Source organism: Sceloporus occidentalis, unplaced genomic scaffold, assembly GCF_023333645.1.
Source record: "Sceloporus occidentalis isolate IW3139 unplaced genomic scaffold, rSceOcc1.0.p SCAF_1, whole genome shotgun sequence".
NCBI classification, from domain to species: Eukaryota; Metazoa; Chordata; class Lepidosauria; order Squamata; family Phrynosomatidae; genus Sceloporus; species Sceloporus occidentalis.
Window position 1 is genome coordinate 212,770,332 of NW_028316981.1, and position 26,992 is coordinate 212,797,323.

At 41.4% G+C, this 26,992-nt stretch overlaps 1 protein-coding gene across 1 annotated transcript in view; it reads left to right on the forward strand.

The window, feature by feature from the left end:
• Positions 1 to 26,992, forward strand: part of ELP1 (elongator acetyltransferase complex subunit 1) — a 48,685-nt gene that overhangs the window by 2,159 nt on the left and 19,534 nt on the right. The window contains exons 3-22 of the mRNA XM_089488795.1: positions 572 to 724; positions 1,853 to 1,934; positions 3,044 to 3,124; positions 3,691 to 3,776; positions 4,562 to 4,661; positions 5,544 to 5,634; positions 9,704 to 9,827; positions 10,064 to 10,157; positions 11,097 to 11,330; positions 13,583 to 13,753; positions 14,519 to 14,609; positions 15,813 to 15,983; positions 17,004 to 17,110; positions 18,588 to 18,691; positions 19,714 to 19,767; positions 19,870 to 19,975; positions 20,834 to 20,949; positions 21,830 to 21,903; positions 22,019 to 22,097; positions 22,968 to 23,047. Coding sequence (XP_089344921.1) covers positions 572 to 724; positions 1,853 to 1,934; positions 3,044 to 3,124; positions 3,691 to 3,776; positions 4,562 to 4,661; positions 5,544 to 5,634; positions 9,704 to 9,827; positions 10,064 to 10,157; positions 11,097 to 11,330; positions 13,583 to 13,753; positions 14,519 to 14,609; positions 15,813 to 15,983; positions 17,004 to 17,110; positions 18,588 to 18,691; positions 19,714 to 19,767; positions 19,870 to 19,975; positions 20,834 to 20,949; positions 21,830 to 21,903; positions 22,019 to 22,097; positions 22,968 to 23,047 — 2,198 coding nt within the window. The remainder of the gene's footprint in view (positions 1 to 571; positions 725 to 1,852; positions 1,935 to 3,043; positions 3,125 to 3,690; positions 3,777 to 4,561; positions 4,662 to 5,543; positions 5,635 to 9,703; positions 9,828 to 10,063; positions 10,158 to 11,096; positions 11,331 to 13,582; positions 13,754 to 14,518; positions 14,610 to 15,812; positions 15,984 to 17,003; positions 17,111 to 18,587; positions 18,692 to 19,713; positions 19,768 to 19,869; positions 19,976 to 20,833; positions 20,950 to 21,829; positions 21,904 to 22,018; positions 22,098 to 22,967; positions 23,048 to 26,992) is intronic.

Here is a 26,992-nt window from a genome sequence, read left to right on the forward strand (position 1 = left end):
TCCTCTAATTTCTTCCAGTTATGTTAAATATTTTTTCCCATGATGAACCGTGTCACAGTCCCATATCATCTGTTTTAAAGTTCCAACATTACCACATCCCTTCCAATGTTTAAAATTGTGACTTGTTATTGTGTGCCTTCAAGTTGTTTCCGACCTGTGGCGACCCTAATGCAACCCTATCATGAGGTTTTCTTTGCAAGAGCTATCCAGGGGAAGTTTGCCATAGTCTTCCCCTGAGGCTGAGAGCGTGTGACTTGCCAAGGTCACCAGTGGATTTCATGACTGACCTGGGAATCGAACCCTGGTCTCCAAAGTCGCAGTCCAACATTCAGACTACTACACCACACTGGCTAACTGATTTTTATACCGGTTACAACAGCACATTTGCCCTTCAACCCATCTTCTCTTAGCTTTGCTGAAATAGCTGTCATTGGGGTTTTCCCTGATTTTTAACCATTAGTCTGATGCTACTGAGATATTTAATTCAAGTAATCTTTCTAAGTGCCATTCCCCGTGATCAAATCAACATGTACCATAGCTGATATGCCTCATGGCTGTGTCTCTTTTAAAGGTCATAAAAGAAGTTCCTTTAACAACTGAAGGTTTTCTACCAGAAGATGGGAGTGGATGCATAGTGGGCATTGAGGATTTGCCAGATCTAGAGTCTGTCTGTGTCGCTATCGCAACTGGAGATGTTATACTGTGCAATCTGAACACCAACCAGGTATGACAATAGAAGCTTGGCACCATGTAATCTTCAACCATGCAAAACTGAGTTTTGGCGTAAGGCATGATGCAGATGTTTTAACCTTTGTCCATTCTTTAAGTGTCCTATATTGGCTCCATGAAGCTTGGTGCATATACAGTGGTCCCTCCACATTCGCTGGAATTAGAAGACCCCCCATGAACGTGGGAAAACCGCAAATAAAAAAAACATTATTCTTTTTACAAAAGAGAACACCACTCTAGGAATCTCCAGGTCCTCCAGTGTAACTCTATGCTCACCATCTGCCAGAAATTTATAGAATCATGGTGGATGACCTACAGATGCCCAGAGAAGTGTTTTTTCTAGGAACTTCTAGGTTCTCCAGCACAACTCTGTGGTCAACTTCTGACAGAGTTGTGCTGGAGGATCTAGCGATTCCTAGAGAGAACATGTTAATTAAAACAACAAATGATCAAATACGCAAAATTCAAATACGCAAATGTGGAGGGCTAACTGTAAAGGAAAAATATATGCAAAAGATATAAACTGCCATGCATGCATATTTTACCACATTCATGCAATATAGGGTTGCCATAATTGTCCACTTTTACCAGGGACAAAATGTGGAACAAATTCAAGACCAAACTGTAGGACAACTGCAGGACAAAACTCAGCCCAAAATGTAGGACATTGAAGAAAAATGGTGGACCTTAAATGTCCTACATTTTGAGCTGAGTTTTGTCCTGCAGTTGCCCTACAGTTTGGTCTTGAATTTGTCCTACATTTTGTCCCTGGTAAAAGTGGACAATTATGGCAGCCCTAAATAGGAAATCTCAGCCAGTTGTAGTTTTCCAATCTATCACATAAAAATTTTGATTTTAAATTGTTTCATTTTTTTCTTCTCTTAAAAATATTTTAAGAATAAGAATATTGCTGGTATAGCCCACTGTAGGTTAGAGAACAAGTAATAGTGGAAGCAGGCTTTTCCCATAGATATACCTGGGTTTTAAAGTAGGATAGACATGGGCATATTAGCAGACCAACCATTTCCTGGCAGAAAGACAACCAATGAGCTCAAAACTTCACTGGCTTAATCTCTCCCTGCCAGGCTGGGATTAGTGAAAAATCTTTCCTTTTTTATTTCAGCTGGAATGTGTTGGCAGTGTGGACAGTGGTCTCACTGTGATGAGCTGGAGTCCTGACCAAGAGCTTGTCATCCTTGCTACAGGTATGCAGCAAAGTTATAAAGTATGGTGACTGATATTTTTATAATTTGGTCCAGCACAGTTGTAACCCTGGCTTGTTACAAATTGGGCTTCCAAAACAGTAAGCAGCCTTGGAAGCACATGCTTTCTTCCCTCTCTGGTATACATTTCTTCTCTCCCCTCGTTTGGCCTAAACGTGGGCCAATGCTGCATGTGTATCAGGGCTAACCATGAATAAGTGAGAATCAAACTACCTTCTGAACCAAACTTTATCAACTGGTTTCACGTCCAAGGTGCAAATTGTAGTTAGCCAGGAAACTTGCTAGCAGGGCTAACTAGCCTCAGTACACCTTCAGCATAACTTAAAGGTAAAAGAAGGGCTATTTCCACTGAAGAGTACAGGAGAGATGAAGGATATGAAAACATTTCTAAGGCCTTGTCTGCACTGCAGAAACAAAGCAGCTTGATACCACTTCACAAAATTACAAACCCCAGAATTCTTTATCACTGAGCCATGGCTCAATGCTATAGAATTCTGGGATTTGTAGTTTTGTGCGATATTTAGCCTTCTCTGTTGCCTCACCAAACTACAAATCCCAGAATTCCATAGCATTGAGTTGTGGTGGTTAAAGTGGTTATTTATGCAGTGCAGCTGCAGCCTAAGTCTGGTTCATGATGTGCAATGCAGACTTTATAGGGAAGAGTTGGCATTACATTTATACATGATCTCTGTGTCTTTTGTAATCAGAAGATCATACCTGCATTATTTGAAGGAGCAGAGTCACCCTTCTTGCTTCTTAACAGTGGGCCCGTGCAGACAGGCCAAAATAAAGCTGCTTCGGGTCACTTTGGAAGTATGCTGTTTAAATGACACATGAATCTTAAGAGGCCAAAAGCCACGCTCCAGTCCTTAGAACTGGAGCGTGGCCTTGGCACGGCTTCTGGCCTCTTAGGACGCATGCATCATTTAAACAGCATACCTCCAAAGTGACCTGAAGCAGCTTTATTTTGGCCTGGCTGTACGGGCCCAGTGAGAACAATATTCTGCTGCTGTTATGTCAGATATTTTTGTCATACTCAAGCTAAGTGAAGTTTTAATTTGAAAGCTTCTTGTGTATTTATTGTGTGACAGGACAGCAGACTCTCATTCTGATGACAAGGGATTTTGAACCAATTGCAGAAAGGGAAATCCACCAAGATGACTTTGGAGAAGGTGAGTTGGTACATGATATTTGATCCCTACAAAATGTATTACTATGGCTTTGTAAAAGTATTGCATAAACAGACTAAATAAAGATTGATAAGTACTTTTTCAAACAACTGGATCCAACTGTTTGGTTTGGCTGTTGCATTATAGAAGCACTTTTATAGTGATGAACTTCCAAATATTATTGGTGAATGCTAGGATAAATGTGGAATATAATTTGTTTAAGGGAAAATGTTTTTATATAAAATGCTGCCATTTGGATCAGAAACCACAGCTGTATAAAAATGCATTGCCACAAGATTATCATTGTGGTGTTGTGTAGAGATGTTTATTTTGCTTGGTTTAATTTTGTAAGCAATCTAGGAGGCATCCACACTGCAGAAATAATCTGGTTTGACACCAGTTTAACTGCCATGGCTCAGTGCTATGGAATTCCCGGAAACTGAGCTTCGTTGCAGCACCAGAGCTTTGTTCTGGTGCTGCAAGCAAACTACACTATAATATAGTGGTACTGTGTTGTAATAATAGTTAATAAGTCAGTCCTCATGTACTGTTATTTGGTTTATTTCTAGGGAAGTTTATTACTGTTGGTTGGGGTAAAAAAGAAACACAATTCCATGGATCAGAAGGCAAACAGGCAGCTCGAACCAAGCCAGTGGTACTGTATTAAAATAATTTAAATATTCCTTCTATACACACAAAAAGACTTGTAAATAATGGCAAGAGGATGGTTTTAAGCACAATACAGCCTAGGTAGGTACACAAATATCCATGTTAAAGTATAATGAATAACATCTCAGAAGATCACAGAACTGGCATAGTGATTAGAAAATTGGACTTAGACTGACTCAGCTACAGAGTTCACTGCATGTGCAGTCAAATAAGCCATGTAATGGTAAGCCATGTTTTAGCATTCAATTCATGACTCACTCCATGCCTAAGCAAAACCATGGGCCTAAGTGTTTCTCAGACACACATGCCTTGCTTGTCCTCTTCCCACATGACTAGGAGGAAGTATTAACTATGGTTACATTTCACTTTTCCAAGTTCTTGGCTTCTCTTTCCTTAGTTGTTATCAAATTTATTAACCTCAGAGTCCTATGATAAAGCCAGGCTGGAACCTTAAAAGGACACTGTGTGCAATTTTATGGTATATAGATGATGCTTCCAATTGAAGATCAGCAAATGGCAAACTGAAGCTAAGATTCTTCTGATCAACTGATGAAGATGAAACTACGTAGGCGGATAAATGATTGTGTTCTCTCCCATCACTTTGCACATCCACTGCCCCTTAATTTTTTAGCCTTTTGACTGGGTCAGTAAAGTTTAAGATGGAGGGCAAAGGGAGAGGGAAAGAGAAGGAAACTGTAAGTGTGATTGCAAGACAACCATGCAACCATTACTCTAGTACTTCTATGATAATCCCGCATGTTCTTTTCCTAGGAAGTGTTTCCTGCTTTGTCATGGGATGACCACAGACCTCGGATCACATGGAGGGGAGATGGGCAGTATTTTGCAGTGAGTGCTATTTGCCCAGTGACAGGTTGGTCTGAATTTGTAACAACAAAATGCCATTCGCTAGTAACATTGCATTGATCAAAGAGGAGAAGGGAAAAAACTCATGATTATTAAGAGCTCCAGTTTTCCTCTAGGCATGATATAATTTCTCTTCATTCAGTTTGAGCTCTAATGCAGCCTTTTCCACTCCTAGATATATTGGGCTACAACTGTCATTGTTCCAGCCTGTGTGGGCATTTGATACAGATGACAGGAGCTGTAGTCCATGTCCAGCACATCTGGAGGGCACCAAGTTGTAGAAGGCTGCTTACCACAAGATGTAAACCCATGGAGAATTTTGTAGATCTAGATTATTACTGTTATAAGTGGTTTTTATTGCGGTCCAAGGACAAAGTTTTTGGACTGCAGAGTGGAACACAGTTCAGAAATCTCATTTCACCATAAGGGTACCTGAACTGTGTCCCATTACTTATTTATATGTAAGTGAATTATTTTAGTGTAGGACACAGAAGCCACATTCTAGTGACATCCAAATGGGCCACCATCACCTCTGCAGCTGGTTGTTCAGTTTCCTCCTATAGTGGCTCCATGGAGTATATATACTTCATGGACAGAATACATGGGGTCCCTGCACATGCATAGTCACATACAGCTAAGTGCATGTGTTATAAATGCCATTATAACAGATTTCATTGTGTGTTTTTTAAAAGGAAAGGGGATGTTCCATGGGATAGACTGTGAAAACTGGGCACACAGTTAATCAAGATTTAACATTTGCCTATCTAGAACTTGGAATTTTTCAGAGAATACAAATCTTTATAAAAGAAACATTGCATGCAACTCACGAAACCTGGAAAACAGTCCCAATGAATCTTCCTTCTCTCTTTCACCCTTTTTAAATACACAGGGTCTCGGAAAATCAGAGTATGGAGCAGAGAGCTTGTTTTGCAAACTACAAGTGAGCCTGTCCCTGGATTAGAACAAGCACTGGCTTGGAAGTGAGTAAGGAACACTAGTGTGTAGCATACAATGAGTTTTGAGGTCTATGTATATTCCCATAGTCTGTTCACTTCTCTGGCATCTTAATGGTGATGATGTACCACATATACTCAACTATAAGTCAACCTCATGTATAAATCGAGAGCAGGTTGTGGAGCTAAAATTATGGATTTTTATATGATTCTTGGATAAATTAAGGGTAAAACCTAGGGGCATGTAACAAAGGATGTAAAGGAGGAAGCAAAGGAAAACATTGTCAAAGAACTTATAACATTCCAGCAGACATAATTGTTTATAATCACCCTAAAAGCTGGATGGATGAGAGAGTAGAGGAGGGTCAATGCTTCCAGACAGTCAGGCATAGTCAGACACACATTCTAGACTTTAGGAGAGTGAATTTCAGTAAACTTAGAGAAGTATTGAGGGCGATCCCGTGGTCAGAAATACTAAAAGATAAAGGAGTTCAGGACGGATGGCAGTTTCTCAAAAGGGAGATACTGAAGGCACAATTTCAAACAGTTCCAGTGAGAAAGAAAAATGGGAGGTGTCTCAAGAAACCAGGACGGATGACTAAGGAATTTTCAACTGAGCTAAGTTTTAAATGGAGCAAGTATAAGAAATGGAAAAGGGGGAAATCACAAAAAAGAAATTCAAAGAAATAGCAGGCATGTGTAGGGGTAAAGTCAGAAAAGCTAAAGCGCAGAATGAACTCAGGCTTGCTAGAGAGGTTAAGAACAACAAAAAGGGCTTTTTGGATATGTCCACAGCAAAAGTAAGAAGAAGGAAATGGTAGGGCCACTGCATGGAGAAGATGACAAAATGTTAACAGGACAGAGAAAAGGCAGAATTACTCAATACCTTCTTTGCCTCAGTCTTCTCAGAAAAGGCAAAGGGTGCTCAACCTGAGGATAATGGAGCAGAGGACAGAATAGGGGAATTTCAGCACAGAATAAGTAAAGAGATAGTAGAGGAACACCTTGTTAATCTAAATGAATTTAAGTCTCCGGGATCAGATGAACTCCATCCAAGGGTATTAAAAGAACTGGCAAATGTAATATCGGAGCCATTGGCAATAATCTTTGAAAACTCCTGAAAAACAGGAGAAGTCCCAGCAGACTGGATGAGGGCAAACATTGTCCCCATCTTCAAAAAGGGGGAAAAAGAGGATCCCAACAATTATCGTCCAGTTAGTCTGACATCAGTTCTAGGAAAGATTCTGGAGCAGATCATTAAACAAAGAGTCTGTGAAAATCTAGATGGCAATTCCATAATCACAAAAACTCAACATGGGTTTCAGATAAACAAGTCATGCCAGACAAATCTAATCTCTTTCTTTGATAAAATTACCAGCTTGGTAGATGAAGGGAATGCTGTGGATATAGTATGTCTTGATTTCAGTAAGGCCTTTGACAAGGTTTCCCATGACATTCTTGCAAACATGCTTGTAAAATGTGGGCTAGACAAAGGAACTGTTAAATGGATCTGTAATTGGTTGACCGGCCGAACGCAAAGGGTGCTCAACAATGGCTCCTTTTCATCCTGGAGGGAAGTGACCAGTGAGGTCCCACAGGGCTCTGTCCTGGGCCCAGTGCTACTCAACATCTTTATCAATGACCTGGATGACAGAATTGGGAGCATACTTATCAAATTTGCAGATGACACCAAATTAGGAGGAATAGCTAATACCCCAGAGGACAGGATCAAGATTCAGAATGGCCTGAATAGACTAGAAAGCTGGGCCAAAGGTAACAAAATGAAATTCAACATGGAGAAATGTAAGGTATTGCACTTAGGGCGGAAAAATAAAATGGGTCGTGGTTCGGTCCAAGGCACAACAGGCAGGAGGAGTGCGGGTCCTGGACGGGCACCTTGCCCTTACAGACGTCGCACTTCTTGAAAGGCGCAGGCATTTCCAAAATCGTCAGAGCCGATGAGAAATCCGAAAAACCGAGGTCAGCAGTCCGAAGGTCCGAAGTTACCAGGGGCGGGAGACAAAGAATGGTCAAGTACAGTCCGAGGTCAAAAACGAAAGTGATTCCAAATGCAAGCTAAAGCGAGCGAAGTTCCCTGAAGCAGCTAGCGCGGCGGAAAAAGGGAACTGGGGAAAAGAGCGGGAAGGCAGGGGCCTTATAACGGGTGGGCGGAGTTACCGCCAAAAAGTTTCAATATGTTGCAGAGTTAACTCTGCCCAGTGATTCCAGAAGGTTCCGAGCAGCACTGCGCAGGCGCAGTAAAACCCATTTGTATGATTCGCAGAGACCACGAAGAAGAAATATAGGATTGGGGACACCTGGCTGAATGAAACTATGTGTGAAAGGAATCTAGGAGTCCAAGTAGACCACAAGTTGAACATGAGTGAACAGTGTGATGCGGCAGCTAAAAAGGCCAATGCTATTTTAGGCTGCATCAATAGAAGTATAGTGTCTAGATCAAGAGAAGTAATAGTGCCACTGTATTCTGCTTTGGTCAGGCCCCACCTAGAATATTGTGTCCAGTTCTGGGCGCCACAATTCAAAAAGGACATTGAGAAACTGGAGCGTGTCCAAAGGAGGGCGACAAAAATGGTGAAGGGTCTGGAGACCATGCCCTATGAGGAACGACTTAGGGAGCTGGGGATGTTTAGCCTGGAGAAAAGAAGGTTAAGAGGTGATATGATAGCCCTGTTTAAATATTTGAAAGGATGTCATATTGAGGAGGGAGCAAGCTTGTTTTCTGCTGCTCCAGAGAACAGGACCCGGAACAATGGATGCAAGCTACAGGAAAAGAGATTCCACCTGAACATTAGGAGGAACTTCCTGACAGTAAGGGCTGTTCGACAGTGGAATGCACTTCCTCGGAGGGTGATAGAGTCTCCTTCCTTGGAGGTCTTTAAACAGAGGCTGGATGGCCATCTGTCAGGGATGCTTTGATTTGGATTTCCTGCATGGCAGGGGGTTGGACTGGATGGCCCTAGTGGTCTCTTCCAACTCTACGATTCTATGATTCTATGATTCTATGATTCTATGAAACTGGAGCGTGTCCAAAGGAGGGCGACTAAAATGGTGAAGGGTCTGGAAACCATGTTCTATGAGGAATGACTTAGGGAGCTGGGGATGTTTAGCCTGGAGAAAAGAAGGTTAAGAGGTGATATGATAGCCCTGTTTAAATATTTGAAGGGATGTCATGTTGAGGATGGAGCAAGCTTATTTTCTGCTGCTCCAGAGAACAGAACCCGGAACAATGGATGCAAGCTACAGGAAAAGAAATTCCACTTCAACATTAGGAGGAACGTCCTGACAGTAAGGGCTGTTCGACAGTGGAATGCACTCCCTCGGAGGGTGATAGAGTCTCCTTCCTTGGAGGTCTTTAAACAGAGGCTGGATGGCCATCTGTCAGGGATGCTTTGATTTGGATTTCCTGCATGGCAGTGGGTTGGACTGGATGGCCCTAGTGGTCTCTTCCAACTCTACGATTGTATGATTCTATGATTACACTCTTGCCTTTCACCAGGGGATATTTCCTTTTTTTATATAGGAGTTAAAGTACAGTACTTACATAGAATCATAGAATCGTAGAGTTGTTGACCTATGGATACATCAACTCAGTTTTTTGGGGTCAATTTTTGACTAAAAGTTCTAGACTTAATACATCAGTATATATAGTAATCCAGTCAGTTCAAATTGGCAGCTTCCTTCAACTATCAGGAAACACTCAGGATCAAAAGTGGAGGATGGCTTTATACACCACGTTGCAGCAGAGATGAAGAGGATACTACATCTCTATTTTGGTACGCATATATGGATATGACATCTGAGTTCATTCTCTTTGTCATATTCCACTATGATCAATGTGGTGGACAGTGAATGAAGGAAAAGCTTGGTCCTTAGTGACTGCCAATGACTCCGGGTAAATGGGGCTGCATGGGGCCAGACTCTTCCAATTTATGGAGTTTCTCTTTTGTACACTCTCACCCTTTATATCTCCTAATGACAGACATTTGCTATGTTTTAAAAATTATGTTTAGGGAGTAGCTGCCTTAAAGACTTGTCCTGAATTTTTTTCTGTTCCTTTTCCCCCTACATATTCAAGGCCCTCTGGAAGCTTGATTGCATCCACACAAGATAAAGCCAACAAACAAGATGTTGTGTTCTTTGAAAAAAATGGACTTCTTCATGGTGAATTTACACTTCCCTTCCAAAAAGGCCAAACTAAGGTAGGATTACTTTTTTCTCTGAAGAGTATTTAAACAGATTTATTGTGAGGTTGCAGACACTTTTCTCACAGATCTGTTTCATGCTGCTTGCTTTTAGATGGAAAAATTTAGAGTTTATCAGAAAATATTGTTTTAAATTATCAGGTGTTCTGAAAGATATGGTACGTGGCAAGAAAACAAGCTGTTTGTTGAAAATTGTGTTGGTTAATGTAAAAGCTTAGTCTCCATTACTTTAGGTAAATGAGTTACTTTGGAATTCAGACTCTACAATATTGGCTGTATGGTTGGAAGAACTGAAAAATGAGAATAATTCTCAACCAAAGATGTACGGTAAGAACATAGAATTATAATATTTTATTGTTCCTTACTGGTTGCTGTGGCATTCATCCAGTTAACTTAGCTTGTATATGATTGTCCTAAAATTGTAATGTCTGCAGTCATATGGAGAATAAACTGTATGAACTGCAAGTATATCTGTATGTTTGTTGTTTGCAACTGACAGGATACTGTTTTTAAAACTCTGTTCATTGGAGAGAAGAGGATAAGAAGTTGTTAGGGGCATGAACAGAAATAGAAGGAGGGTGAGGAGGACTTGACATATGCTGAAAATCATATAGAAGAGTGAAGGTCTTGGTGCTTGCAGACATTTTGAACTTCAGCACCCCAAAACCACTGCCAGCATGGCTAATAGTAAGGATAATGGGAGGTGTTGTCAAAACATTTGCTGAGCCAAAGGTTCTCCTGCCCTGCCATATATTGCCTTGCATTATTGAGTTTTAATGGACAATCAGAACTGGATTATTTTGTCAGACCTTCTGCTTTTAAGGTTTTATATAGTCTATTTTTACAGAATGCTTTCTTCATGTTTTGTTCTTCAGTGAAAAAAATTGATTTTTATTGTACATTGCAGTAAAAGCCGAGGTAGGCAGAACAGAGATTTCTAAAAAACTTAAAGAGAGAAAGAATGTAGTACTGCATCTGTTGGCAATATCTGATACTGCCCACTCCTTAAGTTTCCTGCACAGACTCCTTTTTTGGGAAACTGATAGGCAAACAAGATGTGGAGAAAGAGAGAAAAGAATACACTCTTGAACAAAAAGATGTAAGGAACAGACAGACACGTATAAGTAGGCTATGTGCTATATGGGTGATCTGAGAAGAATTTGTAATACAAAGACGAGGGAGTTTCAGAGCTGGGATCTCCACTATGGTTAGTTGTGGGTTGTCTCTCATCCTGTATTCTGTCATCACTGTGTGTTCTGTGTATAGTTCTTCTGTGGACAACTGGGAACTACCACTGGTATCTGAAGCAAACCCTGCATTTTGATAACTCAGAGGGCAACCAGCCGATTGTGTCCCTGACATGGGACCAGGAGACTCCTTACCGACTTCACATCCTCTGTCAGGAGTGGCTTTATCTGTGTTATGACTGGCAGTGGGCTACTGATCGCAGCACCGGTGAAGGGGCAAATGACTTGGCTAGTGTAGCAGTTATTGATGGAGGTATGTTTCCAGCCAGCAGGGATTTTTGAAGGCAGATTGGATATGTGGGAGAGGGTCACGTATTAAAATTAGACCACATTGTGTATTATGTGCCTTCGAGTCATTTCCGACTTATGGTAATCCAAAGGGAAACCTATCATGAGGTTTTTCTGGTTTGGTCAAAGATTTCTTCAGATAAGGTTTGCCATTGCCTTCCTCTGAGGCTGAAAATGTGTGACTTGTCCAAGGTCACCCCGTGGGATTCATAACTGAGCTGGGAATCGAACCCTGGTCTCCAGACTCATAGTCCAACACTCAAACCACTACACCACACTGGCTCATTAGACCACGTTAGTAAATACTTAATCAACATTTATTGCTTTACTCTCTTCCTTTCCCACTTCACACTCTCTAATGTAGGTTGATATTATTAAAGGTACCTCATTCCTAACAAGGCCGGGACTATAATGGTGTGCTTAAGGCCACCTAACAAGTTAATGGATGAGGTGAGATTTGAATCTGGATCATCCTGGCTCTGATTCATAGACCAAGTGGTTTTGTTGTTATTGTTGTGAGCCTTCCAGTTATTTTCTACTTATGGCTGCCCTAAGGTGAACCTATCATGGTATTTGCTTGGCAAAATTTGTTCAGAGGAGGTTTGCCATTACGTTCCTCTGAGGCTGAGAGCATGTGACATGCCCATGGTCACCTAAAGGGTTCCTCAACCAAGTGAGGAATCAAACTCTGGTCTCCAGAATCACAGTCCAGCACTGAAACCACTGTGCCATGCTGGCTTTCTCACCAAGTAGTTACTGTGTACTTAATGATTGGGAGGTATCTGCTGAAGTTTGGTTCCAGGACCCCTGTGAATACCAAAATCCATGGATATTCAAGTTCCATTAAATACAATGGCATAGTAAAATGGTGTCCCTTATCTAAAATGGCAAAATCAAGGTTCGCTTTGGGGAATTTATATTATTTTTGAATATTTTCAAGCTGTGTATGCTTGAATCTATCAATAAAAAACCCATGGATACAGAGGGCCAATTGTACAGACTTCATTGGAGAGCCTTGGCTTAAAGTTCTGACTGTGGTGGCTGTTAAGAGCCTGGCTTTAGACAACTAAACTTAGACAACTGGCTGTGGACAACATTTCTATTCAACCAGTCCAGCAAGCCAGCAGTCTTGGTTTTATCTTTGATTCTTCTCTGTCATGTATCCCTCAGATCCAGACCACAGCCAAGGCTTGTAGATTCTTTTTGTACAATATTGCCAAAATCCGACCATATCTCTCCGCCTCTACTGCCAAGATCCTGGTCCATGCCCTAGTGGTATCACAATTTGATTACTGTAATGTCCTCCTGGCTGGGCTTCCTCTTTCTCACCTCCGTCCTTTAATTTCTGTCCAGCATTCAGCTGCTTGCATTATCACATCTGCCCACCGCTCTGACCACATCTCTCCTGTGCTGGCATCCCTTCACTGGCTCCCCCTCCCTTTCCGCATTCAGTATAAGCTCCTGCTGTCGACGTTTAAAGCCCTCCATGGACTGGCCCCTCCTTACTTATCAGACCTTCTTTCTCCTCACCTTCCCACTCGGGCCCTCCGTTCTGGTAGTCAAGGTCTGCTGTCCCAGCCCAGGATTTCCTCTGCCCCATCTCAGATTCGCCCCTTTTCACTCACTGCCCCACAAGCAAGAGCCATCACTTCTTTAACCAGCTTCAAAACAGAGTTGAAGACCATCCTGTTCAGGGCAGCGTTCCCAGGCATTGCATAATTGCCACTTGCTATTTGATGTTCTTTTGTCATGTGTTTTATTGAATCATTTCCTGTATTGCTATGTATTTTATATGTATTATCCTACTAGAGAGGCCCCTTCCCCACCACCACTCCCTTTGTGGTGTGTCTTTTTAGATTGTAAGCCTGAGGGCAGGGAACCGTCCAATTATAAAGATTGTATGTACAGCGCTGTATAGTGCTTTATAAATAAAGTTAATAATAATAATAATAATAATAATAATAGCAATAGCCTTGAGGCTACAGGGGATCTCATCAGAGTCAGGGGAAGACAGCTTAGATCTCCAAAATATTGCTCCCCTGCCTGAAATTCAAGCCATTGTCATCTGCTAAGATTTCTTGTTTGACATTTTAAAACTCCCTAACAACTGGGTGTATTATCTAGGAAGATTGTATTTTTGGTCTGTATATTAACCTCTGTCTACAACCACGTCTGGAGTGATGACACTGGCATGTTGTTTCTCTCGCCTTTTGAAAGACAAGGTACTGCTGACAGCCTTTCGGCATGCTGTGGTCCCCCCACCCCTTTGCACCTATCAGCTCCAGCTCCCCTGTGCAGTTAATCAAGTGGCCTTCTCTGCTGAGCCTACTAGGAGTGGGGATCTTGCTGTCCTGGATGCCAGTCACAGGATTTCCATTTATAGATCTGGTAGGTAATCTCAAATTATAAACATGCATCTAAGGAAGTAGTCTCAAATTGAGATTTGCTCTTGTTGACTGTAGACAGCCTTTTCCCTGCTCTTCTTTGACTTCATAACTGACATAAGAACTGTTCTAACAGTTACTAAGTCTGTAAGTCTCCAAAGTTTGACTAAAGAAATGTCTTCTCCAGTCTGATCATGCTATTTCTTCTGGTATGTACAAGTCAGATTGCAGTGGAAGGGCAGTGTGACCAACACCACGGAACAGAGTATTATTGTATAAAGCCGGACTTTTTAAGGTTCAGTTTCTTGACAGCAGAGGCCCCTAACATCTGCAATTATTCCAGATCATGCAGATTTCTAGATTTCATTATTACAATTCATTTTTCACATGTAAATGTGTTCAGGCTGTTCCTGTTTCTTGGGCAAATGGCTTTCCTACTAAATGCAGCAAATCCAAACTTGTCTATTTTTGTACATCAGGAATTACAGCAGACAGCCTCAAAAGAATTGTTTAATTTTTAAAAAATGTTTTTGCAAAACACAAGGAAAAACTACAGAATTTTTTATTGTCAGCCTGAGATTTTCCCCTCTAGTCTCCTGCAATCTGATTTTCTTTGATTTGTTTGTTCTTTGTATTTATAACTATGACTGCAGCCAGATTGTTTAGGAGTCAGCATGGAAGCAGGGAGATACAAAGGGTATTTGTATTTCTTGCTGTGAGAAGCTCTGTGACATGTTGTTGTTGTTGTTGTTGTTTTTCCTTTTGACAGGTGGCCATACAAATGTGGACTCCACAGTTAAAATTGGTGCAGCTGGTGGTAATACTTCTAGTGATGTCCCTTGGCTGGAAAAATCATACAGGTACTGCAGTTTAAATGTGGAGCAGAACATGATTCTTGAGACAACATGAAACCTGTACTGCTGTTGCCTTTACTCTCTACTGCCTCGGTAGAGACTGGATGAGTTTCCTGGACCATGTCCATTTAAGAAGACAACTCTTCACTTCTTTTTCTGCTGGGTCTGATAAATGTTCAGTTGCAATTAAAACCTCTTTATAGATAGGGCAGGTGATTATTGAACTCTGGATAACTGCGGCCTGCAACACACCGGCCCTGGCCAGGAGAACAAATTGTGAGAGACTGTGGGATGTGTAGTCCAGAAGCATCTGGAGGGTCAAGGTCCATATCTGTTTCAAGGGATGGACTGTTGTGGTTGAAACAGACCCCTATCCAGGTTAACTCCACAGTTCCAACTCTTGGGCTCCCTTTACGCACCTTGCCCTTCTGCCTTCAAGATCTGTGTCTTTGGATGTGTGTGTTGATCCACACAGATCCAGCTACTGGATTGATCAGTGGGCTTTGTGTGGCAAAGTATGACCAATATTCAGTAATTATCTATCTATCTAAAATATCTTGCAAGAGATGCAGAAAATAAGAACAGTAAAGGTTTATCAAATAACAAATAAAATAAGCATCTAGCCTTTCTTTCTCTGGCTGTTCTGCACTACACGTCACAACTATTGATAATGCTATGTCTGGCCTTTGTCCTCTGTTGTCCATGGACTTTGTCAGTGACAAGTGGCCACCTCTCAGGACCCCTATATATTAGTCTCTGCCAAAGAACTAATATAAATTCTTCTAGACTCTAAATATGAAGGTTGTGGGACTCAGAAGCTTCCCACTGCATACTTCCCAGGGATCTTCACTGAAACTGCTGATTTTCTAATCCTGTTAGCAGTTGAAAAACAGGGTAGGTAGAGGTTGAAAGATGCTTTTTGCAATCCTAATTGTGATTGCTCTTCAGGATCTTATCTCATTGCAAAGCTGATCAGCTCTTAACTCATGAAAGTTTTTGTGGAATTTCTATGGTTCTTACATTTTCCTTAAAATTGCCAAAAGAATATTGGTAATAGTGTGATCTGTACACACTGTCTTGCTTGCTTGGGTGTACTTTTATAAACTGTTACTTTATGTAATGATGGAGATGACTGATGTATTGGAAGAATCTTCTGTGTTAATATTCTGTTTAAATATTCTGACATTCTCTTTTTGTGAACTCTCACAGAATTGACTTTGTTGATTACAAAGATGGGAGAAATCCACTGTGGCTTCGCCTTATCACCTGGTTGCAAGATGATCTCCTCCTAGCTGCTAGCAAGGGACAGGTCCCAGCTAATACTGTTATTCACCATCTGAAACTATCTTCAGCAACAGAGAAAGGATGTGTTGATATCAGGTATTAGGATTTTATGTCTCTTGTGTTTTTAAACCAAAGGCGTGCAAGTGTGGATAGTTGAGTCAGTGTCATGTGTTTGGATATGTAAAAGTTGGTGATTGTGGAAAACCGTTTCTTCCAGGATTACTTGTTCTCATAGTAGCCTGTTGAGCATAAACATTTTAGCAGAATAACCATTTGAGATGCAAAACTCCTTTTGAGATGGTCCTTCTTTCTTGGCGCTTTTATTAGTAACTCTGGTGTGTGTGTATTCTGGAGTGCAAAAAGTGTGGTCTTGCTGTAGATTATGCCTAGAAAAAGACCCCATGCAACATGTATGAGAAGCCAGTAGATGATTGTAGCCCCAATATGCAAATATTTGTGTTATAAAAGGTTAGGTACAACTTAGAAGCCTGCAGAAACTGAGAGAAGTTGATCTATCTTGATAAAAATTATTTTTTTGTCCTTGTTCACAGTTCTCTCGCTCCCATATTTCTTTAAAATATTATTTTGTAATTATTAAACATTCTAATAGACCCATGTATTTTTATCTAGAGCATTTATTCACTTCCCATGCTTGTATATCACTTTTTGTCCTGAAATTTAGGATTTTTTCCTCATTATTTCATGTGAAAATAATAAACCAGTAAATTGCCCAAGGTTATCCTTTGGAGTTGATGGAGAATTGGGGATGTAAACTCAGGTACTTCTGGTGCATATCAAACAATCTTACCTACTGTATGTCATATTGGGTCCAAGTACATCTACCCAGAAGTTGTAATACATATAATGCATTTAAACAAATTATATAATAATGCTCAATAAGGTTACAGAAAAGTGGTGAGCCGAGGGGTGGACATTTTTTGGTTTTGTTTTGTTTTGTCACTGCAGTTTAAGTATCACTTGCTTAATAGAATAGTCTACATTCTAGTTTGGACTTAAGGTGCCTACATTCCCCTTTTATTCATTGCCACAGAAGTGATTGAGTGCAGGTTAGCCATAGTGTGATGACCATTCCACTTTTTGTGTATCTTGTTGTAGCTCTCCTGTTACTGTGGCTGGAGATGTAATCAGTTTATGTGTCAACGCAAAGACCAAAGTTGTGGCTCTGCAACTTTCTGATGGTCAAATAATGAAGTATCTCTGGGGTATGTACCATTACTAATATGCACATGCATTGGTTGGGTTTTTGGCTTGGAGAGGAGCTTAGCTGTGGTAGAACATTCCCTTTGGCTCCTGCTACACTGCAGAGCTAATGCAGCTTTGGCACCACTTTAACTGCCATAGTTCCATCATATAGAATCCTGGGTTTTATAATTGGCTGTGGTACCAGAGCTCTCTGACAGAGAAAGATCAATATACCACAAAACTACAAATCCCAGAATTCTGTAGCATGGAGCCATGACAATTAAAGCGGTATCAAAATACATTCATTCAGCAGTGTGTGCAAAAAGGCCCCAGTTAAACCCCTGGCGTCTCCACTTTAAAAAGAATTCTGATAGCAAGGCTGTCCAAGATCCCTTGCCTGCACCCTCAGAGGGCTACTGCTAGCCAGAAGAAGCTGTGTTAAACCTAATGTACCAGTAGTCTGACTCACGATAAGGGCCACTTCTTATGCTGTGAAAATCCATGAACTGATTTGGTGTGTACAGATGCCTGATGCTTTCTCTAAAAGACTTCACACTTTGATTTGCCAAGTGGCGCCATGTATGATCCACTGTGTATCTGTTGTGTGTTGCATATAATGTCATAGAATCATAAGAGTTAGAAGAGACCACAAGGGCCATTCTGTCCAACCCCATACTACCATGCAGGGATAAACAATCAAAGCACTCTTAATGGCCATCCAGCCTTTGTTTAAAAACCTCCAGAGAAGGAGACCACCACTCTCTGAGGCAGCATTTTCCACTGTCAAACAGCTCTTATTGTCAGGAAGTTCTTCCTAATGCTGAGCTAGAATCTCTTTTCCTGTAGTTTGAATCATTGATCTAAGTTCTATTCTCTGGAGCTGCAGAAAACAAGTTTGCTCTATCCTTGTGTGACATCCCTTCAAATATTTCCACTTCTCTTCTCCAGACTAAACATACCCAGCTCCCTAAGTCTCTCCTCATAGGATTTGGTTTCCAGGTCTTTCATCATTTTGGTTGCCCTCTTCTGGACACACTCCCGCAAGTCAACATCCTTTTTAAATTGTGCTACCCAGAATTGGATGCAGTATTCCAGGTTATTCCTGACCAAAACAGAATAGAGTGGTTCTATTACTTACCTCAATCTAGATGCTATATTTCTGTTGATGCAGTCTAGCATCTCATTGGCTTTTTTAGCTGCCCCATCATACTATTGCATCATGTTCAACTTATGGTCCATTAGGACTCCTAGATTCCTTTTGCATGTACTCGTGCCTCTTCCCCAGACCTGCCTCTCTCTCTCTCTTGGGGGCAGCTACACACATTATAATTCCAGTGTTCAGTGATATATCTCACATTATAATCTAGCACTATAAGAGATACCCAACTACCAGCATCATCCCAAGATGTGAACCAAAGTGATTCATCTTGCAAGTGAAAATATATAGCCTTAGCTTTATCATGTAGAATTTAAAATATCTTCTCTGTTATGCTTCAGGAGCTGAGACACCTACTGTCATCCCATGGCTGAACACCAGTGGTTCAGCAGTGCAGTTTCCCTCTCCTTGTATGCAGGTTGCACTGGCTGTGATCAGTGGTGAAGTAAGTAATCAGTTAAAGTCTAGTACAGTGGTTCCCAACCTTTGGTTCTCCATATGTTTTGAACTTCATCTCCCATAATGCCTTACTACTGGCTAAACTGGCTGGGGCCTCTGGGAGTTGAAGTCCAAAACACCTGGAGGACCAAAAGTTGGGAACCACTGGTCTAGTAGTATTTTGTCCACTCCCACATTGTTTGTATGCTTTGCTGCTGGTTTTCTTGCCATTCTCTTATCTAAATGTCTGAAAAATGTTTGCTGTAATCAGAACACTTCCTGCAGTACGATACAAGTTCTTAAGATGAACATAGTGGCAGCTTTGCCAGTACAGTGGGCCCTCTACATTCACTGGGGTTAAGGGCACAGGACCCCTGTGAAAGTCTAAAAATTGCAAATTTTAAAAAAACACTATTTGTTTTACATCATAGAACACCTATCTAGAATTATCTGGGTCCTCCAGTGCAACTCTCTGGTCAACATCCACTGGAAGTAGACAACAGACAGAATCATGAGGGAGGATCTACAAATGCCAAGAGATAAGTTTTCTCTAGGAATCTCTAGGTCTTCCATCACAGTTCTGTGGTTAACTTCCAGCACAGGTGTGCTGGAGGACCTAGAGACTCCTAGAGAGAACATAGTGCTCTAATCCATGAATAAGCAAAAGTCAAAGCTGCAAATGTGGAAGACTGACTGTATCACATATCATGACAGTCCCTGGATTTTGCAAAAATTTTATGCTGCTGTCACAGGTAGATCCTAGATATGTTGTTTGATGAAGGATATTGTTGTCAGTGAATTGGACAGATCTTAATTGTTGCTCATTATTCCATAAACTTAAATGGGAATCAAAGCAATAGCTTTCTATAGCTTGCTATCAGCATGAAAGAGACATTCCCTCCTTTGTATGAGGGGCAAACTGGGCATGTTACCACTTCTGCTTCCTGTCACTGATTGCAAAATTGTGACATGTTTAGTTTTGTTTTCTTGTATTTTATATCTATCTTTTTTTCTCTTTGGTCTTTTTAGGAAACCATCTTTGGCCTGACTGACAGATGTCGTTTTTTTATTAATGACACAGAGGTACCATCCGCTGCTGCTTTTCTCTTTTTGTCTATTATTTCCCTAAGAATGAAAGTCACATGCTATTTTCTACCGTGACTGAGGTGCTCTTTCTTTTCACAGGTTGCTTCAAATATCACTTCCTTTGCAATCCATGATGAGTTTCTTTTGATGACTACCCACTTGCATACCTGCCAGTGTCTGTCTCTGAAGAACATGTCTTTGAAAGGTAAACACTGTTTCTTGCAATAAAGATGCCTGAAACAGAGGATGACTATGGCTTGCTCCAGATTTATAAATTCGTTATCAGAAATGCCAGTTAAAATTTCTTTCAAAAGCCAGTTTGCACAGATACTGTATGCTGTCTGTGTATTTTAAATGTGTCCTGTGATGGCAGCAGTATTGCATTTGTTCCTGATCTCTACTATCCCTGGTCCTGGCTTGCCTCTGTGCATTTGCAGTACTTACACAGTAATCCAAGATCCCCAAATACAATTGTGTGTGATGTTTAAGGAATACAGGTTGCATGTAATCAGGCGTTAGATACATAGCAAAGTGCACAGAGATGCTCTGTAACATGTTATAGAAAATGTGGATGAGGTGGAACATGTGGTTGGGGAACTTCCCTGTACAGTTGACAGAAATCATGCAGTTCTCTTATCTGCATGGGTCACATCCCTGCAATACATTTGCCATAGGTATAAACAGCCCCAAGAAAAGAAGAATAAAGGAGAACATGTTTCTGCTATTCTTCCAGCATCCTCTTCCAAACTATGCTTGTAAGGAGTATCTGGGCATCTGCTCCAGTCATTAGATGTCATGCCTATTCAGACATTAATTTCCAAGAAAAATCCCAACTAGTAAAGGTTTTGGGTATATCAGTCTGCTCATGACAAGGCTGTAACAAATAATAGCCAAAATCCTACACCAGGCACATAGCCATGATATTGTGGCTATGATCACTCTCCCTATTTGTGCCCTGAAACCCACCTTAAAATACGTCAAGGGAAAGAGTTGTGCAGTGCAAGAAGCAGAAGAAAAGTCCTTTTGGAGCTAAGATTTTTGCTATTGATTGTGACACCTTCAGCTTTGCAGTCAGGTTTGGCCACCACTTCTGTTCCGAACAGTGAAACACTACGCAAGATTGAAAGAGGATCTCGGATAGTCACAATTGTACCACTGGATACAAAGCTAGTATTGCAGGTCAGTATTCCCTCTCTATATTTACAGTCCAGATCAACTTGCTCAAGCATGAATTTATCGGTTGTATGGGAGAAAAATAACTAAGCTACAAAAATGGAAGAATTGTGTTATGTGATCTTGCTGGAGCACGCTATTCAAATAACAGTGCATCATACTTGAATATTTTCCCATATAGAAAGCTGGGGAAAAGATGAGGCTGAAGCTTTGTCCTTCATGTGTTCTCAAGAAAGAAGTATATAGGGCAGAATTCAAACATGCTGTGGCCTTCCCTGCATTTACAATCTGAAAATTGGCTAAGAGCTATGGCACATGATTCTTCTGCTTATGTAGAATGGCAAGGAGAAATTAGTGCAAATGCCACACAATTGTGTTTCACCTCACAAGTACATTTTTGAAATCCAGGTTTTGTTTATGTTAAACTACTGACTGCACCCCATGCATCTCAGGAAGCATACACTATGCAACATTGAAAGCTCATGCTATCAGCTTCTTTCTTTCAGTTAGTCTCAAAGGTGGTACAAGATCCCTTTGCATACTAACTGCATTGTGCTTCTAAACAAGGAAAGGGGAGAGGATGAGACTATCTAAAGGAAACTCTAGGCGTGACTGCTTCCCATCCGTGATGTTCTGGTATGTAAACAGTGAAAGTTGCCTCTAGTTTTAAATAGAAAAGTGTGCTCCAGCCATCTAGATACCCTGAGTAGGCAGATTAACTACACTTCCAATTAAGCCTCTCCATTGGTGTACTCAAGGCACCTCACAAAGGTAGCAACTATGCTGGATTGTACTGAAGGGGAATAATGCCATTGAAAGTGATTGGTGCTGGATTTTCATAATGCCAACAGCAAGGATGGCACATTGATGTTGTGATCTTTTGTAGGTGCCAAGAGGGAATTTAGAAACCATTCACCATCGAGCCCTTGTTCTGGCCCAAATTCGCAAGTGGCTGGACCGGTGAGTCAAACCAAGTGGTTCTTCTATTAAGCTTTCAGATTGTATGGCTCCTGTGTTTTTCCTCATCTCATGACTGTTTTGAAACTGATGAGTACCACTCTGCCTTTCCAAACAGCCTCCAGTATAAAGAAGCATTTGAATGTATGCGGAAGCTGCGAATCAATCTCAACCTTATTTATGACCACAATCCAAAGGTAAGTTTGGATAAATGCTACTTAGAGGGCGTCTTAGAGAAGGATGATAGAGACTGGGAATGGAAGTGTATAAACTAAAATAAACAATCAGTGTCAGTATAAAATATCAAGATGTATATGATAAGCACAGGAGCACTGAGTGCAACCTGAATATCAGAGATCAGGCACTATTATTATCACTGTCATTAGGGCAGTCACTTTACTAAAGAAATCTGAGTTTCTTCTCCCCCCCCCCCCTTTTCCTGGCATACTTGTAAATTCAGTATTTCTTATTGTTCGTTGTTTTTTTGTTTTATTCTATGTTAAGCTTACTTTATCTTTACAGTGTAACATGAGATCTGTATTTAAATGTCTCTTCAATAAAGATATGTGAGAAAGCCCTAAAGAAATCTGAGTTAATTGTATGAATTTATGAGTAAAACCAATAACTCTGAAGTAAGTTGTAGATTTTCTTCTTTGCTAGATGACAGAAATATTCCTTATGTCTTGACCAGTCAGGACCAGTGGGAAGGAATCATATAGGCCCCAGATGTTGTCATATTGTAACTCTTCCTTATTGTTGGCTGTGCTGGCTAGGACTGCTGGGAATGGCAGTTCACCAACATCTGGAGGCTCACATTATTCTTACCCCTCAGTTAGGAGATGGGCAAGTCTAGAGCATTTCCTCTTGATACCATTTCTGACATGTGCATAGGTCACATGAGGACTGTGTACGTTTGTTTATCATAAGGCATCTGTCCTAGCTTTGTGGATATACTATAAAAGCATGTGTCCGTATGAAAGTGACATTTAGTTTCTTTTGCATATTAAAATAAAAGTAAGCTCTAGATGGATTGATCTGAATATTAACAAGACTTCATTCAATTTCAGGTTTTCCTGGAAAATGTGGAAACATTCATAAAACAAATTGATTCTGTGAACTACATTAACCTGTTTCTCACAGAGCTGAAGTAAGTATGGTTTTGCTTATTAATATACTTTGTCTGAAATGAGTAGAACTAGATCAAGATTTATGAGTAGATCTATGGATGATTTGCAGTAGATTTGTAAGGGTGACCTGACTCCCAATTGTTTAGTAGTAACAACAACAAAATTAATTTTTCCACTTAAATTAGGCTCTAAAGTAAATACAGTCGGCCCTTCTTATACACGGATTTTTTATACACGGATTCAAGCATACATGGTTTGAAAATGTCCCAAAAAAGTATAAATTTACCTTGATTTTTCATTTCTTATAAGGGACACCATTTTGCTATGTCATTATATTTAATGGGACTTGAGCATACACGGATTTTGTTATACACGGGGGATCTTGGAACCAAACCCCAGCGTATAACAAGGGTCCACTGTACTTGTGATATTAAATAAACGAAGTGCATCCACCCTTTGTTTGAAAGACTGCAGGATTCAATACACTAAAAGTCTTACACCATAGGGCCATAGGATCCATCTGAGGGCTGTGTGCCTTCAAGTCATTTCTGACTTAAGGTGACCCTAAGGCAAACCTATCATGAAACTATCATGGGGTTTTCTTGACAGAATTGGTTCAGAGATGGTTTGTCATTGCCTTCCTCTGAGGCTGAGAGAGTGTGACATGCCCAGTTTGTTTCAGTGGGCAAGCAGGAATTTGAATCCTGGTCTCTGGTGTTATAATCCAGTGCTCAAACCATTTGACTATACCATACTGGCTCTCACCCCCCCCCCCCGCGCCATTGTTTTAAATGTTTATTTGGGGGAAATTTCATCACATTCCTCCCCACCCTGGTTTATTTTAGACCCAGCAGGGAGTTTTTTCAAAAACAGAACTTGGCTTGAAAAAAGTCCTCTCCTGGGCCTAAAGCAAGAAGGTACTTTAAACTTGAGGGTGCACATTATTAATATTTCCAATTAAAATTTATAAAATCAGGGCTTTATGAGATGAGTATGGTCCTCTAAGGTCCAGAATGGGTTCTGCCTTGCTTGGTCTCAGGTGACTGCCTTCACCTATATATTTAGTGTACTGTTTAGTGGTAATAATAATAATAATAATAATAATAATACGTTTTATTTATATTTCCCGCTTCTCCCAGTGGATCGAAGCGGGATTACAGCAGAATATAAAACAACAAAACAATATACAATTACAGTTAAAAATACAATTATCCATGATATCTATAATAATTATTAAAAACAATTTATAAAAATAATATATATCTAGAAAACATACAATGTGCCAGTCCTAATTGGGGTCTTACTCAATTTCTATGGAGGGATAGACTTTATAAAGAGTTGGGAGGGTATGCTAATTGGAAGAGATAAGTTTTTAACGCCTTCTTAAAGGTTTCCAACGTAGGGATGCAGCGTATCTCTTCTGGGAGGTTATTCCAATGTGCGGGGGCTGTAGCCGAGAATGTTCTATGGTGGGTAGAAATTAATCTCACCCTAGGGTGCTCAAGTATGAGCTTACCTGTTATTCTGAGGGTGCGGGGCGGATTATGTAAGAAGAGGCGTTCCCTCAAGTAACTCGAGCCCAAGCCATGTAGGGCTTTAAAGGTAATAACCAACACTTTGTAATTGGGCCCAGAAACTAATTGGCAGCCATTGAAGAGTACCGGTGTTATATGGTCTTGCCTTGGGGATCCAGCGATCAATCTGGCTGCAGCATTTTGAACTAGCTGAAGTTTCCGAACCTGATACAAAGGTAGCCCCATGTAGAGCACATTACAGAAATCTAAACGAGAGGTTACCAGTGCGTGTACTACTGTTTCAAGGTCCTTTCGGTCCAGACAGGGATGGAGCTGGCTTATCAGCCGAAGCTGATACCAAGCACTCCTGGCCATCGCGTCCACTTGGGATGAAAATTGTAGGGATTAGTCCAAGAGTACTCCCAAACTATGAACTTTGTCCTGTAGGGGAAGTGTGACCCTGTCCAGGACAGGATGGCAGATTTCCCTGTCTGGACTTGGGGAACCTATCACGAGTACCTCTGTTTTCTCTGGATTCAACTCGAGTTTGTTTTCCCTCATCCAGCCCATTAGTGACCCCAGGCAGGCGTCCAGAGGAGAGATGTCTTCCTTAGTCACTGTATCAGTCAGAGCCATGAAGAGGTAGATCTGGGTGTCATCAGCGTGCTGATAACACCGTGCTCCATGTTTCCGGATGATCTCTCCCAGCGGCTTCATGTAAATGTTAAGTAGCATAGGAGATAGAATGGCACCCTGAGGGACGCCAGATGTCAGCTCTCTTTTACGAGAGCAACTGTCCCCCAGCTTCACCATCTGGAATCTACCTGTGAGGTAGGACTGGAGCCACTGGAGCGCAGTGCCGCTGATACCCAGCTCTGTCAGGCGTTCCAGAAGGATACCATGGTCAATGGTATCGAAGGCCGCTGAGACGTCCAAGAGCACCAACAGGGTCACACTACCCCGTGTCAATGCCCAGACAAAGATAATCGACTAAGGCAACCATGGCAGTCTCAACTCCGTATCCCACTCTGAAGCCAGTTTGAAATCAGTCCAGATAATCGGTTTCATCCAAGACAGCTTGGAGTTGAAAGGCGACCGTCCTCTCGATCACCTGGCCCAAAAATGGTAATAATGAGACTGGTCTGTAGTTACACATCTGTAGGGGGTCTAGGGAGGGTTTCTTTAAGAGTGGTTTCACTATTGCCTGTTTTAAGGCCGATGGAAATATGCCCTCCCGAAGAGATGCATTGATTATAAGATGTAATGAAGTTTTTATAGCATCTCCTCCCTGAACGGTCAACCAAGATGGGCAAGGGTCGAGGGGACATGTCGTCCTTTTTACAAAGCCAAGGAGCTTGTCCATGTCCTCGGTATTTACAAACTCATATCGATCTAGAATAACCTTGTTTCCAGAGTCACTGGATGCCTCTTCTCGTGATTCTGTCCTAAGACCAGCATCAAGATCAGCCCTTATCTGAGAGATTTTATCGCAAAGAAATCGTTAAACGTGTCACAGCAGGCTATAGTTGGTTCTAATAAAGGGTTCAGGGTGGTCGGTATATGTGTTAATTCCCTAAGCACCCTGAACAGCTCTGCTGGACAAGACTCTGCCGATGCAATCCGTGCAGCACAGAACGAATTCTTTGCTGCATCGATTGCCACTCTGTAGGAACGTAACATGTTCTCATGGAGTGTCTTGTCAGATATGCGCTGATGTTTCCACCAGTTGCGCTCTAGTCATTGCACAGCCCGCTTCATCTGGTGAAGATCTTCCGTATACCAGGGTTTTCTATTTGGAGCGGGCTGGTAAGGACGCTCGGGAGCAATAGAGTCTATTACCCCAGTAAGGATGTTATTCCAGTTATATACCAGGGTGTTGACAGAATCGCTATCATTCCCAATCATAACTCCCTCTAGGGCTTACCAGTACAATGTGTTGGACCCTGGACCAATTGGGACAGGCCCATGGCTGTCATGGAATCCATGAACTGCCAAGCCGCACCTGTTAGATCTGATGAGCCGGCCTTGAAGGGGATGTTGAGGTCCCCAGGACAAGAAGCCTAGGGGACTCCAACACCAGCTCCAAGACCAGCTGTGTCAGCTCGGCCAGGGAGTCTGTTAGGCTACAAGGTGGACGGTAGACCAACAGTATCCCGGACTGTCCTTGGCCTTTAGGGTCAGGTAAATACACTCGATGTGTCTCAGTTTTGAGACCGGGTTCCTGGTCAAAGTGATGTCACTTTTATAGACTATAGCCACACCTCCCCCTTGCCCACCTTCCCTAACCTGCTCCTTAACTGTATAACCGGCCGGGAGAGTTTTAGCCCAGGTCACACAGCTATCTTCCCCGGCCAAGTCTCAGTAATGCAAGCTAGGTTATGCAGAATATAAGTTCTCATTGATCCCCCCCCCCCCCCCCGGCCAGGCCACCTTATACCAAGAATGGGGAAT